Source organism: Canis aureus, chromosome 22 (assembly GCF_053574225.1).
Source record: "Canis aureus isolate CA01 chromosome 22, VMU_Caureus_v.1.0, whole genome shotgun sequence".
Classification (NCBI taxonomy): Eukaryota; Metazoa; Chordata; class Mammalia; order Carnivora; family Canidae; genus Canis; species Canis aureus.
Window position 1 is genome coordinate 3554326 of NC_135632.1, and position 18763 is coordinate 3573088.

General features: G+C 39.6%; 1 protein-coding gene across 5 annotated transcripts in view; it reads right to left on the reverse strand.

The window, feature by feature from the left end:
* MME (membrane metalloendopeptidase) overlaps window positions 1–18763 on the reverse strand; it is a 96101-nt gene that overhangs the window by 23169 nt on the left and 54169 nt on the right. For all 5 annotated transcript variants that reach the window (XM_077864635.1, XM_077864636.1, XM_077864638.1 and 2 more), the window contains exons 14-16: window positions 18416–18514; window positions 16010–16090; window positions 14597–14700 (exon numbers count right to left, since the gene is read on the reverse strand). In XM_077864635.1, coding sequence (XP_077720761.1) covers window positions 14597–14700; window positions 16010–16090; window positions 18416–18514 — 284 coding nt within the window. The remainder of the gene's footprint in view (window positions 1–14596; window positions 14701–16009; window positions 16091–18415; window positions 18515–18763) is intronic.

Below are 18763 nucleotides of genomic sequence, written 5' to 3' on the forward strand. Positions count from 1 at the left end.
TTGTTCAGTGCTTTTCTGCTCTTCTATTACTTTGAGGTGCTTCAGATTGCTTTTGATTCATGTTTATAACTCCAGGAGGGAGTGTTTTACATATTAAAATGTCCACAGTGAATTACACTTTCAAGAAAAATAGATAGCTATTTATGACCACAGAACTCTCAAATAATACTGGAATTATGGTGGTTAGTTTCACAGAGCACTAGTACGCTGTAGTGTTCGCCGTTTCTTCCTTGAGAACTTTCACGATGCATCATTAGACCCCCCTGGGGTGATTACTCAGATTCAAAAGCACAGGGCATGCTGTTCCTGGGAATGACAGGAACTTGAAGTACTATGATTGAATCATTACACCTTTTTTTTTTTTTAAAGATGTATTTATTTGAGAGAGAGTATGTGTGCACCTGGGGGAGGGCGGGGCAGAGAGAGAAGGAGATAGAGAATCCTTAAGCAGACTCCCCGCTGAGTCGGGAGCCCGATGCAGGGCTCGATCCAGGGTTTGATTGCAGGACCCTGAGATCCCGACCTGAGCCAAAACCAAGAGTTGGCCACTTAACTGAGTGATCCATTCAGGCACTCTTGGATCATTACATCTTAAATAAAATGATGATAACAGCTCCAGGTTCAATGGTCAGTTATGAACTATCTCACTATGTTAACGTAAAGTTAGGGCAAAGAAAATATTTTTCAAGTCAAATGGTGACGTAACGAAACCTATGTATTGTTTTGATTTGGATGCAGCCTCAAAGTTTCAGGAAAAGCTTCCATTTATGGAACACAGTAAATTTGATGCTGAAGAGCAACACAGAAAAGAGAAAAAGCACAACAGAAGAGAAAAAACCAAATGGTGGTGATTCTTGCCCTAAAATAATGGATAGTGCAGGTTACCTGAAAATACCTTTCAAGTCCAGCTGGAGGCCAGACACTAGCAGCCACCTGGAGCAGGTGTCGGCCCTGAGAGATGAAGTAGTATCCTGCTCTTTGATTTTTCTTCCAGCCTCCAATGGTCTCTGTGTGTAAGAGTTCGTGTGTGTGTGTGTGTGTGTGTGTGTGTGAGTGTGTGTGTGTGGTATTCAGTGAAGAGTAGGAAAGCAAGAAAGAGGATTTTTTTTTTTTTTTTTTTAAATTTTGGAGTCATCATTTTCTCAAGTAAACTTATTCTTGTTTGGGGTCATTCAACAGAACAAAAGAAGGGCCACTCTAAGCAGCGCGGCCCTCGAAGCTGAACTAGCAGGGTGGATGGGAAAGATGACTGAGACGCCCTTGAGAGGGGCACCAGGTGTTTCTCCTCTATCTCTTATTACCCTGAAGAACCCAGGCGGTGAGGCAATGAATGCACAAAGACATCATTTTTATAGCAGGGAAGAAAGGCAGAAGTCAACAGCCTGATCCTGCTGCCTTTTGGGATGTAATAAATCCACTGGATTGCAAAAGCACCTGGAGTGAAACTCCTCTTTCACCCACTCATGTGTAACTTTCAAACTTAAAACAACAAAATTGTTAACACCTCCTTCCCTGAAAGTGTTCAGTTTCCCAGCATCTTGTGGTCCCAGAGCAACTCCTTTAAAGCCAGTAGTACAAAACAGTGATTTTCTCTACCTTCCTCAAGTACTCAAGGAAAGGAGAATTCTCATTTTGCAACTGCAGTAACCACCAGAACCCTTTACATTTATTAACATTCTCTCACCAAGACTTCTGAGTTTCCTATATGCCTTCATTCCTCTTTCAAACCAGTCATATAAGAGAGATGACATCTCCAGTTTGCGGGTGTAGAAACGAGGCAGACTTTTCTGACCTTTTCCTGATAGTCTTACAAACTAAGTGACACAACTCAGAAAGGAAAATGTGAATGAAGGAGAAAGAGGGGCCTCTCCTCTTCCATTCCAATCCCCCACCCCTGAGCTGTTGATCTGTACGGTATATAAAATTTCAGTTATTACGACGAATACCATTTCCTTGCCAAACTCTAAAAATGCAAGCGCTCATTTTTATTTACTTATCTTCAACACACAAAACTCACTTTTACTCATATATACTAGCAATGAACAATCTAAGAATGAATTAAGAAAACAACGCCATCTACAATCCTACCAGAAGAAGAAAACATTTAGGCATCAATTTAACGGAAGAAGCACAGGATGTGTATGCTGGAAACAACAAAATGCGATTGAAAGGAATTAAGTAAGACTTAAAAACATGGGAAAGATATACCACTTTCATGGATCAGAAAACTTAATTTTTTGAGATATAATTCACATATAACATTAGATTAGTTTCAGGTATGTAATACAATGCTTCGATATTTGTATACACTGCAAAATGACCATCACAATAAATCGAATTGCCATCTGTCAGCATACAAAGTTATGAAAAAAATTGTTTTTCATCTATTTTTGATGACTTTTATTCTCTCAGCAACTTTCATACATGCACAACACATGACTGACTATAATCAGCATGCTGTGCATTACATCCCCATGACTATTTTAAAACTAGATGTTTGTACCTCTTGATCCCCTTTACCTCTATCACATATTTAATTGGATTGTATATATATATATACACATATATATGAACAATTTATATATATAAACAATTATATACACATGTGTATATATATATACACACATACACATATATATACATGTGTATATAAGTGTTTATATATCTCAAATATATTCTCCCATTTAGTAGGGGACTTTTTTTTGTGTTTATGGTTTCCTTTGCTCCTTCCTTGGCAGAAGGCTTTTAGTTTGATGTAGTCCCACTTGTTTATTTTTGCTTTTGTTGTCTTTGCTTTTGGAGTCAGATCCAAGGAAATCATTCCCAAGACCAATGTCAAGGAGCTTACTCTCTAAGTTTTCTTCTAGGGATTTTATGTTTTCAGGTCTTATATTCATGTCTTTCATCTATTTTGAGGCAATTTTTGTGTATGGTGTATTTCTCTAGTTTCATTACTTTGCATGTGGTCATTGAGTTTTCCCAACACAATTTATTGAAGAGATTGTCCTTTTGTAGTATGTTCTTGCCTCTTCGGTCATAAATTAACTACTGTATTATATGTGTGGAGTTATTTCTGGGCTCCCTGTGTGTACCATTGATCTATATATCTGTTCTTAAGCTAATACTATACATTTTTTTTATTACTATTGCTTTGTAATACAGTTTGATATTAGGGAGCACGATGCCTCCAGCTTTTATCTTCTCTCTCAAGATTGTTTTGGCTATGTGGGATCTCTTGTGTTTTCCACACAAATTTTAGGATTGTTCGTTCTGTTTCTGTGAAAAATACCTTTGGAATTTTGATAGGGATTGCACTGAACCGGTGGATTGCCTTGGTAATATGGACATCTTAGCACTATTAATTCTTCCAATCCAGGAGCATAGAATATCTTTCCATTTATTTTTGTCTTCCTCAATTTCTGTCATCCATGTCTTTTCAGTGTGCAGGTCTTTCACTTTTATTTTTCTCCTGAGGTTGTTTGAACATCTTAACAACAATTACTTTTAACTAGAGATAAATTACTAATCTCCGTTTCACTAAGATTTTTTTCCCTGAGGTTTTAACTTGTTCTTTCACTTAGAACATATTCCTCTGATTTCTCTTTTTGTTTGTTTCTATGAAAAGAGTGGACTTGTGGAAGAGAGGAGTCTTATCTTTCAACTTTGTCCTAGGTCTCTGTTGTCTCTCAACCTTTGTAATTGTCAAAGCAACATGATTTATTCTTTGTAGGTCCCAGTTGTTGAGGGTGCGCCAAGACTTGTCAGTACTTCAAAAGGAGGAATCTCATTTAGTACCCAGGTTCAGGTTGATTGGAAGACCCTCAGGCAGCAAATTCTAAAGTGTGGAAGTAAATGTAATTTTGAGGGACTACAATTGTAAACCCTACTGGCCTCTAAACCAAGCGATCGGCAGGTGTCTCTGGGTTATAGCTATGAAAACTGGGACTTCAGAAGAGTGTATAAACTCCTTTTTGGTAAGTACTGGAGAGATGTAGTAAGGCTGTGGGAGAGCACAAGGATAGTGTCCCCCAGCCTGCATTCTCTGAAAGCACCTCCAGAGTCTCTAGATTTGTGGTAAACCTGAAGTCTGCCCCTCAGACTGAAGCTCTAGGACAAGCAAATGGGTCTTTCTCACAGAAATACTGGAGGTGATTTTCAATCTGCTGCGTAGTGCCCTGAGGGTGGCTGCCTGCCAAAACCCATCTTTCAAATTGTTACAGCCTATGGAATCCAGGAACACAAGCCCCTTGACCACCAGAGCCAGGAAATTAAGCAAAACCCCACATGTATACTGCATGTGCTCATTGATTTCAGCAAGGCACCAGAATAGCACAGCTGAGGCACTTTTGCGTACGTTCTCAAGGTAGAGAGAGCGCAAAATTGGCACCCACCCACCCCTCCATCCCTGCAGAGTCCCAACAGGCTCATGCCCTCTGACAGATGCATTAAGATCAGCAAATGAATTTCCTTCACATATAGTCCAGGCCCTTTTCAAACTGTTCCTTTTGTGCTGGTCCCTGGAGTGAACTGAGTCTGCAAACAAGCCCGTTAAGAGAATTATTCTGGTTCCCTCCGGCCCTTTGGGTCTCTTAGATTTAAATCATATTAGTTTTCACAGCCAACATCTCTCCATTACAGGTCCTACAGGTTGGGGCGCCTAATGTGGGGAACAAACTCCTCACTCCTCAGGAAGAAGCTCTGGATTTATGAAATCTCTACTGATGGTGGGTCACTGTACCAGGAATAGGGTTTTTGGCAACACCACCTATCTGTCTCTCCCACCTATCTCCATTTGGCCATTTTACTGTTTGTCATGAGGAAACTGCCCAGCTGTTTTTCAGGTCTTTATCAAAGGGAATTGTTCCCTACGTAGCTGTAGATTCAATGTGTCCATGGAAAGAGGTGGGTTCAAGACCTTCCGGGGCCACCACTGGCCCTTTGAAAGTGCTCCATCTAAAATTGCTTCACGCTCAGGTTTCCCCCTTACCCTAACACAATTGAGGATGCTGACTTTGCCACTACATGAAGTCATTCTAGAAGAGCCATCATGACCAGACTATAACAACAGCTGCTATTTGATGAGCACCTGAGTTCTAAGACAGGCACATTATACAAAAATACAACCCCACAAGGCAAAAATAGATGCTATTTTCCTCAGTTTATAAAGGAACCACTGAAGCTCAGAGATATGCAGGTTGTCTAAGTTTATACAGTAAATGGCAGAGCAGGAATCTTAACCCGGGGCCGCCCACTCTGTCTAACTCCCACTTTCCACCATCCACCCATCCCTTCTGACTGCAAAGCACAAGCTCTTTCCACTGTTCCACTAAGTGCAAAATTTTTACCCAAAGGTAAAAAAAGCACAGTAGGACCAAAGAGCCCCTTTAAACTATTCATTGTGGTTGCATAAGAGTTGTTAACAAACGGAAGTACTGAGTGGCTCATCCGATTACCTGAGAGATAAGAGAGCCAGGACTCCTATTCTGACGTGAAATTGGGAAAATCCACTTCTCTTTCAACCAAAAGCAATAGAAGTCACTAACCTGTGTGATATATCAAATTCAGAGAAATTCCCAAACTGGGAATATATAGGTGGGTGGATCGTTTCTGTCAGAATTTTCTTTTGGTGACTTTTTTCCTGATTTAGAATAATCTTGGGATCTTTCAGGAAAAAACAGAAACTTCTTCCATCCCATAGAACCCTTAGCAATGACATAACTTGACAGGATTGTCTGTCTAGCTCATTAGACAGTAGCTCCAGGAAAGCAGTGATGTTCTTTTTTTTTTTTTTTTAATTGTAGTAAGAGCACTTATCAGAAGATCTATCTTTTTAACACATTTTACCACACTGAAGTATACATTAGTGTAAACTATGGGTATGATGCTGTACAGAAGATCTCTAAAGGTTATCGATCTTGCTTAACTTAAACTCTACACCTGCTGATTAATAATTGCTTAAGAACCCCTCGCCTCCAGTCCCTGCTAATCATAATTCCATTCTTTGATTTTATGAATTTGACTATTTTAGATACCTCATATAAAGTAGAATCATGCAGCGTTTTTCTCTTTCTGGCTTATTTCACTTAGCATTTCACTTAGCATAACCTCTTCACATTCATTCATCCAGGTTGGTGTATATTGCAAGATTCCTCCTCTTTAAACGTTAAATGGTATTTCATTGCTTGTGTACATCACCTTTTCTTTATTCATCCATCTGTCAGTGGAAACAGGTTGTTTCCACATCTTAGCTGTTGAGAATGGTGCTGCAATGAACATGGGAGTGCAAATATCTTTTAGGGATCCTGATTTCAATTCTTTTGGATATTGGCTATTGGATTTATATTCTAAATATAAATGTATATTTAGAAGTGGGCTTGCTGGATCACATGGTAGTTCTATTTCGAATTTTTTGAGGAACCTCCATACTGTTTTCCGTAGCAGCTGCACCATTTTGTATTCCTCCCAATGGTGTGCGGGGTCTCCAATTTCTCTACATCCTTTACCAATACTCGCTGTCTTGTCTTGTTTGTTTGATAATAACCATCCTGACAGCACTGATGTGTTAGCTTATTGTGGTTTTGATCTGCATTTCCCTGATGATTAGTGATGCTGAGCATCATTTCATGTGTCTGTTGGCCATTTGTATGTCTTCGTTGGAGAAATGTCTATTCAAACTCTTAGCTCATTTTTTTTTAAAGATCTTATTTATTATTCATGAGAGACACACACGGGGGCGGGGGGGGGCGGGGAGAAGAGACAGGCAGAGGGAGAAGCAGGCTCCATGCAGGGAGCCCAACGTGGGACTTGATCCCGGGTCACTGGGCTCACGCCCTGGGCTGAAGGCGGCGCTCAACCGCTGAGCCACTGGGGCTGCCCCCTTAGCTCATTTTTAAATTGGCTTATTACTTTTGTTGTTGTTGCTATTGAGTTTTAGAAATTCCTTATATATTTTGACGATTAACCCCTTATCAGAAATATGATTTAGCAATATTTTCTCCCACTTCATAGGTTGCTTTTTCATTCTGTTGATTATTTCCTTTGTCCTTTGCTGTGCAGGAACTTTTTAGTTTGATATAGTGTCACTTGTTTATTTCCTGCTTTGTTCTCAATTGTATCTCTAGGATTTAGAACAGTGTTGGGGGATCCCTGGGTGGCGCAGCGGTTTAGCGCCTGCCTTTGGCCCAGGGCGCGATCCTGGAGACCCGGGATCGAATCCCACATCGGGCTCCCGGTGCATGGAGCCTGCATCTCCCTCTGCCTGTGTCTCTGCCTCTCTCTCTCTCTCTCTCTCTGTGACTATCATAAATAAATAAAAATTAAAAAAAAAAAGAACAGTGTTGGGAACATGATAGGCACTCAGTACATATCAATGGGTCCTCTAAGCTCCAAGAGACATGACCGTTTCATCCTGGGACTCTGAAGTGGGGAAAGGCACTAGACTTTGGTAAGGCACTGCTACTATGCAGGCTGTAGAGAGCCAGGCCACCAAGAACCATGCACCAACTGAATGCCATCCCCTCAAGTGTGTACACTAGCGTGAAAGTTCCAGAATTCTTTTGCAAAATTCTCCTAGTTTAAAACTTCAACCTTTAGGGGATTCCTGGGCTGCTCAGCAATTTAGCACCTGCCTTCCACCCAGGGGTGATCCCGGGGTCCCAGGATCGATTCCCACGTTGGGCTCCCTGCATCGAGCCTGCTTCTCCCTCTGCCTGTGTCTCTGCCTCACTCTCTCTGTGTCTCTCATGAATACGTAAACAAAACCTTAAAAAAAAAAACAAAAAACCAAAAACTTCAACCTTTAAATTATTTAACTCTCCTATTTCCCCTTCCTCTCTAAAAATAAAACAAAACAAAAATAAAATCTTCCTTGGATGCTAATTAAAAAGCAAAAATGCTTTTACCCTTATCATGAGGAGCACTAACTACTGTATAGAATTGTTGAATCACTATATTATGTGGCCTGAAACTAATATAACACTGTATATGTTAACTACACTGGAATTAAGATTAAAATTTTTAATTTAAAAAAAATAAAATAAAATTTTTAATTAAAAAAAAAGCAGAACTGTTTTTTTACTGATAAAATGTATTTTGCTCACAGCCCCAAAACACACTGGAAAAACACAAAGCCTGTTGGTTTAACGGGGGCATAAAAGATGGAAAGCTAACATTTTCATCTATTATAGCATGTGTAGAACATGAGTGTTCCAAAGCAGATACCACCATGGGGAACTAGAATGATCTGTCCAAGTCTGGTCTCTGTTGTTCTGTCTTTCTGGGTCAGTAATACTTGATAAGCCAAATAATCATTTTTTGTAAACCTTCCCCCTATACCTATGCTTCTGGAGACTCATTTGTGTGTCAAGTCTCCAGCCCTCTGCACCTCTCAAGTGTCCACCCTGGACAGTTCTTGTCAACTGACCTCTGTGCCACCCTATTTCCCCAACCATATAGAATAGGATAGCCCTGCATACTATTTTTCTTTTGATAATCGAGCTCACTGATGCAGGACCTCATGAGAAAGAAGACTGGCTCTAGAGATATCAGTGAAGGGGAAGAAACATCCGAAGGGATATTTTAGAAAGAAGTGAGGTGCTTCCTTACCTCTGAATAGTATGTTCTTTTTCTCTTGAGTCACTGGATGTACAGAAGCCAAGGAGGAAAACTTGGCTTTTAGCAAAACTTCCCAGTTAGGGCGTAGAATTTTAATGCTGGAAAGAACCTAAGGGATGTTACAGAGTCTAAATCAACCTGCTCATTCTATAAGAAAAGAAGCTACTTGCCTTTTAAAAGGCCATGGGTAGCAAATGACAGCATTGGGACCCCGAGAGAAGTGATTCACCGCAGTGGCAAAACTACGGTGTCACTTCACGGGGTACCCATTCATTGGCTTATTACTTTTGTTGTTGTTGTTATTGAGTTTTAGAACTTCCTTATACAGTTTGAAGACTAACCCCTTAGCAGAAATATGATTTGCTCCCTGCGATTTTTGGTGGTGTTGGCTTCTCAGGAAAAACCCCCAGAGCCTCAGCTGTCGGGCTGTGGGCCTCAGGACTCCGCTGTTTCAGGTATCGCCACCACCCAATTAGCTCAGATCAGGAAACAACAGTGGGCTTGAAGGAATAAAGGAAGGAAAAAAAAAAAAAGGAATAAAGGAGAAGACAAGTGAACCAACCGTTTTGTTGTGTTTTGATTCTAGTGACTCCTCTGATCACATCAATATTAATTTAAATGCTGACTTGTTGTTTCCGGAGAACATTTCACTAAGAAGTAAAGGTCTAATTGTCGTTTTAAAAAAGTGCCATCTTTGTCATAGCACCAACCACACTCTGCCTTTTATCAGATTTAATTGTTACTCACTTGCTCCTTTCCCCCAGATTGTGAGCTCCTGGAGGCGGGGCCACATGTTATTCATCTGTACACTCTACAGTGTTTAGCACTGTGCTCTGCACGTGGCAGCCGCTCAATAAAAATGCTTATTGAACTGGTTCCTGTCAATGTCTCTGTGTTTTAATTTTGATGCATAACAGCGGGAAAAATAACAGCAATGAAATAAGTCTTTGTAGTTTCTGGTAAGTAACTCCGCGGCTCAGCGGTCATGATCTACAAATACTCCCCATCACAATCATATCACAGAAAGTTCTGTCCCGAGAAGCTAACAGAATAACATCAAGTATAAAAAAACAAGAAAGGGGATCCTTTTTTTGTTGTTCTTGTACATTTTTTTCTTTTTTGAGTTTTTGTGTTGTATTGACTCTAAGCGAATAATCATGTTACTTGAAGTAAATTACTATAGATCATATCTAAGTAATTTTGCCAATGGATATTACATCCTCAATTCAGCACTACTATTATCTGATAACATGACATATTTGAAATTCTTTACAGACGGGCACCAAAAGCCCAGAGAACATAATGTTTGAGCTAATTCTGGGAACACTACGCACTCAGAAACCACATGAACCAAGCTTTTTAAATTTAAATCGCTGCCCTTTGCAGTCGTCAGCTGCTCAACTGGGCAGAAGGCCCTTTGAGTGAAATGATTACATCAGGTGTATCACATACAGACTTTCTGACTTTCTCAATTTCTTGAATCTGTTCAACAGGAAGAGCAGCAGGTGCATAACTGGTGAAGGTGCATAACTTTACCAACCATGATGGTGAAATGGTTGGATGTGATGGTTTTTACCTTGGCAACTTAGTTAACCTCATCAGCATGGTCACAAACTAGCTATTGTCTCCTTTATGGACCCCATAAACACTGAGGAAGGGTCTACATTCCGTTCATCATGATTCAAGCTCTGGTGACACAAGCACTTGGTTTCTGCTTCCAACAAGAGCTAGTGCAGGCACGAGGTGAAGAGAAAAATGCAAAGGGGGTGTTATGATTAAGAAGTGACATCCCAATTGAGCCCAACAATCTGTAGATTTCCTTTAAATGGACAAGGGCAGAAAGGGTGGTCCAAGGTAAGGGACAAGGAGGAAGAAAAGATGGAGCAGTGACTTAAAGTACTTCCTGTGGCCAGAGCTCTGGGCAACACTGCGGGGTAGGATGAATCTAAAGGAATTCTGGAGAGCTAGGGGGAGGAATGCGGAGCCCTGTACCTGTTTCATGAGACAGGTAACAGGGATATACTGAAAGGTTTTCATCAGGAAATAATAAGACTCAATCTGTGTCTTTAAAAAAATTTCTAGGGCCACAGTATGGAGACTAAGCTGAAGGAAAGTAAGATGTTCGGTGATAAGATTAGGAAAAAAATTTGTAATAACTCTGGTGAACAATGAGACATGTTTGAATTTAGTCAGTGACAGTGGAGACGGTAAGACGGAGAGCCTCTCACAATACCTATATAATATTTAATTAGCAGGTGGTGGATATAAAGGTCTTTTTTTTTTTTTTTGAATGGGGATTTGAAGTAGGTATCACTATAGATGTCAGAGATGAGAGAAAGGGCTCAGTCTAGGATGATGAGTTTCCTGATTTATGTCTTGATAGATATAAGGTGAAAGTTGCTGAAAGATATGGGGAAATAGGAGGATATGGGGAGAAAGATGAACAATTTTTTTGCCCAAAATGACAAATGCTGTGTTTGTAGGGTCAATGGACCACTTACACAGAAGTGTTCCATTTGTGTTTGAACATAGACATTTGTGTTTGAAGCTCAGCAAACGAATCTGGGCCAGGTACAAATAGTCTGTGGTCATGATGGTAGAAGGTGTCAAGAAGCATACACGTTTGCCCAGTGAGGGAAAAAAAAAAAAAAAAAAGGTCCAGAAGTTAATTATTTGGTTAATTGACTAAACTAATTTAAAGTAATTGCTGCTTTGAAATCTTAATGCATCATTTTTCTACAGTACCCTACAATATAAACTTTACATAATCAATAGTTTTTCTAATCTTTGTCCCATCATTTGTGGGTATGGACACCTATTTCTCCTGCAAGACCATGAGGGCGAGGACCTGAGCATCTGAAAATATAATTCTCTGAGAGGTAACTACAAATTATGAGAACAAAGTACAAGCGGTGGATGTTATCTGCCTGGACAAGACACAGTGAGGATTTAAACTCGGTTCTACAGAAAAAAGTAAGGAAAACATAGTGGCTTCATCGCTGTTAGCCAGGTCCCAAACGGGCCCAAAGCCGTCGCTACAAGAAACCTCAAAAAATACAAGAAAACTGTACAGTCCTGAGGATTTGATGAGATCACTGTCAAAAGTGCTTCCAACAGTTAGGAAAACAAAAACTAAATTTTAAACCTAAATTGTCAAATTAAAGCATCACCCTTTAAAAAACAAAAGGTCACAAGATTAAAAACGAACAGTATCATTAACAAAAAGGAGCGAACACCAACTCGGGCTTTCACTTGAAGTTGGGGGGGTGGTAATGAAAGAGGATACCAGCACCGGGGTCCCCACCCACGGGAAGTCCATCACAGGCAGGGGTGGTGAAGTTGAGGCCTCGGTACTATTTCTAGTGCTCCCCGGGCGACTGGAATGTGCAGCCAGAGTTTAGAACTCTTGTGCTCGACCCACAGGCAGAAGAAGGGGAAGGAAGAGAAACTAGCCTGGCATGGCTGGGAAGGCCAACAAGCCATATTGCACTTGTGATTGACTATCAAGAAGCTCATGAGAAGGACTCAAAAAGTTCTACTGAGCTTTGCATGCTACTGATGAAATGTTCATTAAAATGCTGTAGGGGCGCCCGGGAGGCTCACTCACGCAAGCGTCTGCCTTCAGCTCAGGTCATGATCTCAGGGATCTGGGATCGTGCCCCACGTCGGGCTCCCCGCTCAGCGGGGCGTCTGCTTCTCCCTCTGCCGCTCACCCCTGCTTGTGCTCTCTATCGCTCTCTCTCACACACACATAATATCTTGAAAAAAAAAAAAAAAGTCGTACACAGCGCTCACTTGTGATCATGGTAAGGGAAGAGGACGCAGGAGAAAATCAACACATATGATGAAAGGGAATGAAAAACGCACAGTATATTATAAAATGATTCTAGAACTTGGGACTACATTAACTTCAAAAGAAAACATCAAGTAATAATTCAAGCACTATTTTTAAAATTACGAAACATTCGTCTGGTGTCACATGGGTGCAGGTGATCTTAGCTGTTTTCAGAGACACTGTCTGACAATATTTCTCCGTAGATATTTCACACAGTACAGAGAATTATTAAATGTAAGCATATGCATTTTTAAAGAGATGAAAATATTCAAACTTGTAAGAAACTTCTCAGATTGTAAACTTACCCACTGAATATTTCTTTTTTTTAAAGATTTTATTTTATTATTTATTCATGAGAAACACACAGAGAGAGAGAGAGAGAGGCAGAGACACAGGCAGAAGGAGAAGCAGGCTCCATGCAGGGAGCTTGACGTGGGACTCGATCCTGGGACCCCAGGGTCACGCCCTGGGCTGAAGGCGATGCTAAACCCGCTGGGCCACCCAGGGACCCTCCTGAATTTTCTTTTTGATGACTTTTTGCGGGTTTCTAGACATAGGATTTCACAACTGATTCTAACACAAACCTACGCACCCATTGGCCTCCCTCCTTTGCTAGCTAGGACACTGCACATTCTCTGGCACTGGCAGCCCTGTTTTCAGAACCAGATAATGTGACATTTGCCACAGTACAGACCCTCAGGTCAGCCAAAGAAATCAGCCTCTCTTTCAGGGCACCTGACGTGTTCAAAATGCTCTGTAGGGATTGAAACGTATTCGCATTGTCATTTAGGAGTTTTGTCCAACCTGTACTTGGTTTCTCCGAGAACAGAACAGCCTGTCACCAAGCAGTCCCACATCACTTTGAGCCTTTCCTGGCACATTTCCTTCCTGGTGGTAGAGTGTACTATAGCGCGTCTTTCTTACCCTCTGCTGTTGTAATGTGATATAATCAAAGCTCACCCTCAATTCTCCTAGTTCCCAATGACCACTGGACTTAGTATTCTAAAATATTAATTTAATAAATGAATAAATGAAAGAATAAATGATTGCATGAATAACCCAAGCACCTCACTGTCCTGTTACTTTGTCCGTTACCACACAAATCAAGTTAGTACATTTATTTTTCATTTGCTCACTCATTCATTAATTCACTTTTAACTACAAACCTTCTTTTTTTTTTTAATTGCCAACATATAGCATAACACCCAGTGCTCATCCCATCAGGTGCCCCCCTCAGTGCCCATTACCCAGTCACCCCCACCCCGCCCACCTCCCTTTCCACCACTCCTTGTTTGTTTCCCAGAGTTAGGAGTCTCTCATGCTCTGTCTCCCTCTCTGTTATTTCCCACTCATTTTTTCTCCTTTCCCCTTTATTTCCTTTCACTATTTTTTATATTCCCCAAATGAATGAGACCATATAATAACTATAAACCTTCTATCTGTTCAGCACTGCGCTGAACAGTCAAAAAAAAAAAAAAAATAGCCCCTGTTCTCTAGGAGCTAAGAGCCTAGCAAGAAAAAAGTCAACATAAGCAGTTCTAGGGATCTAAGTGCACAAACACACGTCGATAAATATGTTAGCCGCACCCACTTAGTTGAAAACGGAAGACTGAATGGATGTTAAGGTTAAGATGAAGCACTAATGCCACTAATAAGCAGCGATTCAGAGCACGTGAAGGTGACCCTCATTATCTCCTATTTGGTTGCCACAAGGTTAAGGGAAGTGTTACGGGGCAGTCTAGGAAGAGGATGGAGCTCTGGGATGACTGGCCCACAGAAAACAGGTGACGCTGAGGGCACAAGGCCATTCTGAGTGTCACAAAGGTGGCCCCAGAGAAGGCTTGCAGGAGCCCTGGGTTACTTAGGCCAAGGTGCTCTTGAAAAACTTGTCCACAAACAGAGTAGAGGAAATCAGTAGTCACTGAGAGCAAACCAAAGAAATGAGGTAGCCTGAGGACACCTTAATTTAAAAAAAATGTTAAATTTTGGTTAAATCTTTGACCCATCTCTAGTATTATTGTTTTACATGCTCTTGGAGGTACTCACTCCACTGAAGGACATGGTAATTTTTTCTAACATTATTCCAATTTTACTTCTTTTCCCTAACCCAACAACGAGAACGAACATATACGAAACAAATATACGTACTCATCCTTGTCCACTTTTTCTCGGAGCTTCTTGAGCTGTTTATTTTGGCTGAACTTCAAGTTTTGAATTATGTTTTCAAAGTATTCATCTTCCCTGTAGTTCAACTATATTGCATAAAATATTTTGAGAAAATTAGTCAAAATTTTGGCTGAAAATGTAGGGGATACGTTCTTGAATTCTATCAGTTGATAAAGTTAACAGAGAGCATTAAAACTTATCAAAGAAGGATTTAACTTTAATTAGCCTCATTCTATAGTACAGGTCACTGCTGCTCTAACTGAATCACTACTTTAGTCTATTTTTCTGTGACTAATCAAATGAAACCAAGTGTCAGACAAGCTTCCTACATGGTATTAACCCTTACATGACCGGTGAGACTGGAGCCCATTCTTACTTAGCACTTATTATGTACCAGGCACTGTCCTCAGCACTTTATGTATTACATGTTTTTAATCCTTATAATCTTACGAAGATGGGCTGTTATCACCATTTTAAGGCTGAAGAAACGAAGGCAGACAATTAAGTCACTTGCCCAAGTTAGTGAGTGGTGGAGCTGGGGTTTGAACCCAAGTAGTTGTGTGTGAGTCTTTACTCTTCTAGATTCCTGACACAAAGGCCCCCAGGACTCACATGCCACAGGCAGTTCATTTACAAGAAACAGTCAAGCTTTCTACAAATGGAAAGAGAGAGGACACTGTGGCTTGCAAACCCCCATGGTAGGCCAGTAATCAATAGATTAGGAATCACCATCATCCCCAGTTGTAGGTGAGGATCATCTTGTTGTCACCAGGGTTTCAAAGTCATTGTGGGACCCATAAGGTTGGCAACAGGACCCTCAACTGAGTCTGAAATCAATAGTGTAGCGACTTGCATCAATTCTGTTCTCTTTTCATCGTTTACATGACCAGGGGGAATAAAATCGCTTCCGGTTTTCAAATAGTGGGTTTTTGTTTTGTTTTGTTTTTAAATACAGAGACATGACCTGGTTTTTTGCCAGGGGAGGAATAACTGGAAAGTGAAGGAACACTGGAGACATGACTTTTCAGGCCTGTACAGATGTGATAAGGAGACTGAGAGCTGCCTGGTGCTCGTCACTCTGATGTCGACCCCTTGATGCACTTTAAAGGACACCAGATTTTTCCACTACTTTTCTTTCCTTTTTTTTTTAAAAAGACCTTATCCACTACTCTTCAATGGAATATATGGAAACCAAAATAACAAAAACCAAATATGAAGCAGGACAGTGAGACAAAAGGCTAGAACTAAAACATAGTTTCAGTTTCAGTGTAGAAGGCTTTATATAATAAGACCTTTGGTTTTAGGCTACTTCACATGATTTTTGGCACCCCATAGCTAGAAATGACATTACCACCAGCCCCAGGTATGATTAGTGCAGTCTTCATAGAGACTTACCTCCAGGTATTCATTATCCAGTTTACTATCATTTGAAATGATGTCATCAGGATAGCCAATTCTTTCTTTAATTGCTAAGGCCTATGAAAGTTAAAACATTGAATGTAAGGGCAATTCTATAACTTTTGAATGCAAACCTTATAATTGGTCCATGACTAGCAGTTGAATAACTTGATCCGTATTGCTTACAAAAATAGCATTTGACAACACTTAAATAGAGATCTTTGGAATGACTTCTCCCTGGGGTTCAAAATAAACAAAAAAACAGCTCTGAAATCTAGTTTCTAATACCCTATTCTCATAGACTCCAGCTTTCCCAAAATGAAAACTGACAAGTCCTTGTTCCACATATATTGTACTTCTATGAACTTTTTCCCTGAATGGCTTTTTTTTTTTTTTCCAATTTTATAGGAGGAGCAATATTTAGAACTTCCATTCAAGGAGCTTATTATTATCTTTCCACTTCACTGAGTTGGCTGAGAAAACAGATATGGGCTTATAGGTTTAGTGCTAATATTCTTTCTGAATATCGAGTCCTGGGGTTTGTATGTTCTCTTTTGGTCTCCGAGGCCAGTGTCCCTATCTTTCCACAGCTAAATGGATGGTATTATTTAAATAAGTAGAGAGCAGGATTTTCCTTGTTACACCAGCCCATGGTTTCCACTTGCTTACTATCATTCCTAATTTTTACTTTTATTATTTTAGATGTGTTTACTCTTATGATTTCATTATTACTGCTTGTTTCCTATAATGATTTCTATTTGTATTTTTCTATTTCTCTCATTTTCCTCAAAGATATTTGAGTTTTGATTCTATCCTATTACATTACATAACTTAATTATGTTACGAATCTGTTTCATAAGCACAGTATTTCGGCAGCGGATCAGACAGGGTGTGTATCAATAAATCAATTAGGTCAAGCTCGTTTTCTTGTAGATTTCCACACCATTGCCCATTACAATCAGCCTCCTCTCGAAGGTTCCTTATTTTCTAGAAGACATTTCTCCGAAGAATATTTTAAGGGACACAAACTCTACAGAAATAAGTCTACATAAAAAAGGATTTATTGTCAAATACTTTGAGTAAATACTGTGACAAAAGCACCAAGCAGGCTTCTTTACTGCAGTCTAAAATGTAATTAGTATTATTAAATACGATGTCTTGAAAGCATTCCCTAGGAGCATGTAATCTAGTCTAGGATGGGACCAGGGTAGCCTTCCTACAGGAACTGTTTCTTAAATTCTTGGAGGGTGGGACTCTTTTTCATGGAACTACTTGTGGGTCACTGGCTTATGATACCACCTTGGGAAATGATGGAGCGCAATCCAGTTGGCTACATCAAATAGAACCATGTCACACATAGCTAGAACATTAGAGGAACATATGCAGCCTGAACTTCTGAAGACCTAGTCAGTGATGGAAAGATAAGTATACTTCAATGTCTAAATTCTAGATCTGACTCAGCCAAAGCTTTGGGATAGCAGAAAAAGACAGCCGTTCCATGTGATTTAATCCCAGAAAAGAACTAGACTGCGGCTTGGTTTTCCTTTTGTTGTTGTTGTTGTTGTTTTCGTATTATAATAGTTTCAGAAAATCTTTCTGTATCAGTTTGAAGAATGGTGTGTTCTTCTTGCCACCTCAACTGTAGAGGAATTATCAGGTTGCAAGTGAATATTGCTTCCAAAGCATATACAGTTTCCACTGAATATGTTCCTTCTAGTTTTATATAGTTATCAAGACAAATGATCGTAGTAAGTTTAAACTTAAGATTTCCTTAAACATCTGAGACCTTTGTTCTTATGCAAGGTAGTAGAAGTCCCAACAACAGGTGCACAATGGGGGTAGATAGGAATAATTATAAAAAGGCTCCCTCAACATCTGTTTAATTGTAGATCACCATGTAATACTCAAGTAATGCATCACTTTACCTTTTCTTGACAGAAATTTATTATGTTTCTCCTTGGGTCATATAAAAATCTAAATAAGGCATGTTTTTAAAAACTGAGCTGGAAATCTGTGGTAAAAATTGAAAGGATATTTTTAGGCTTTGGTAGAATCCTTTTGGCTTTATAAAAAGAGGAAAAATATGAACCACTGGTAGTATCTTTCAGTTCTTTACTTGTTCATAAAAGATTTTCCTCTTGTTATCTAAAGACACCTTTTAAAAAAAGGAAAATCAAGGATCTTTCAAAGTTTTGAACTAAACATGGAGAGTAGGAGCTTTTTTTTATAGAAATAAATGTTTATCCATAAAAACTATTCTTGGAAACATGACATCTTGAAGGAGACTGCTTTCATTTTACGCAATCCTTGAATTTTTTTTTTCTGAATTTCCTTAAAAGTTCACCTTTTCTTATAAAGAAACTGTTTAATAGTTAGCTTCACCTATTCACTTATTTCTTTTACCTTTTCCTCAGCTTTCTTTTTCGTTTCAGCATCCATCCAAGTGAGGTCATCTAAAGTCTGAATAAAAACTGCACGGATCTGTGTAATCAAATCCTCAACCTAAAACCAAAAGAACAGAAAAGAAATTTAGCCGTGAATTAATTTTTTATAAAACAGATTTTTAAAAAATTGGGCTATAAGCTGTCTTTGTAGGACTCAATAATATGTTAATATGTGCAAATTTATAGACAAACTATGATCTAAACAAATGGATATATGTGGATAATTATAATTTTAAAGGAATCTTGCCACTATCAACATTAATGATTAAATAGGTCTTACCTATGCATTAATTAAAAAATCATCTTT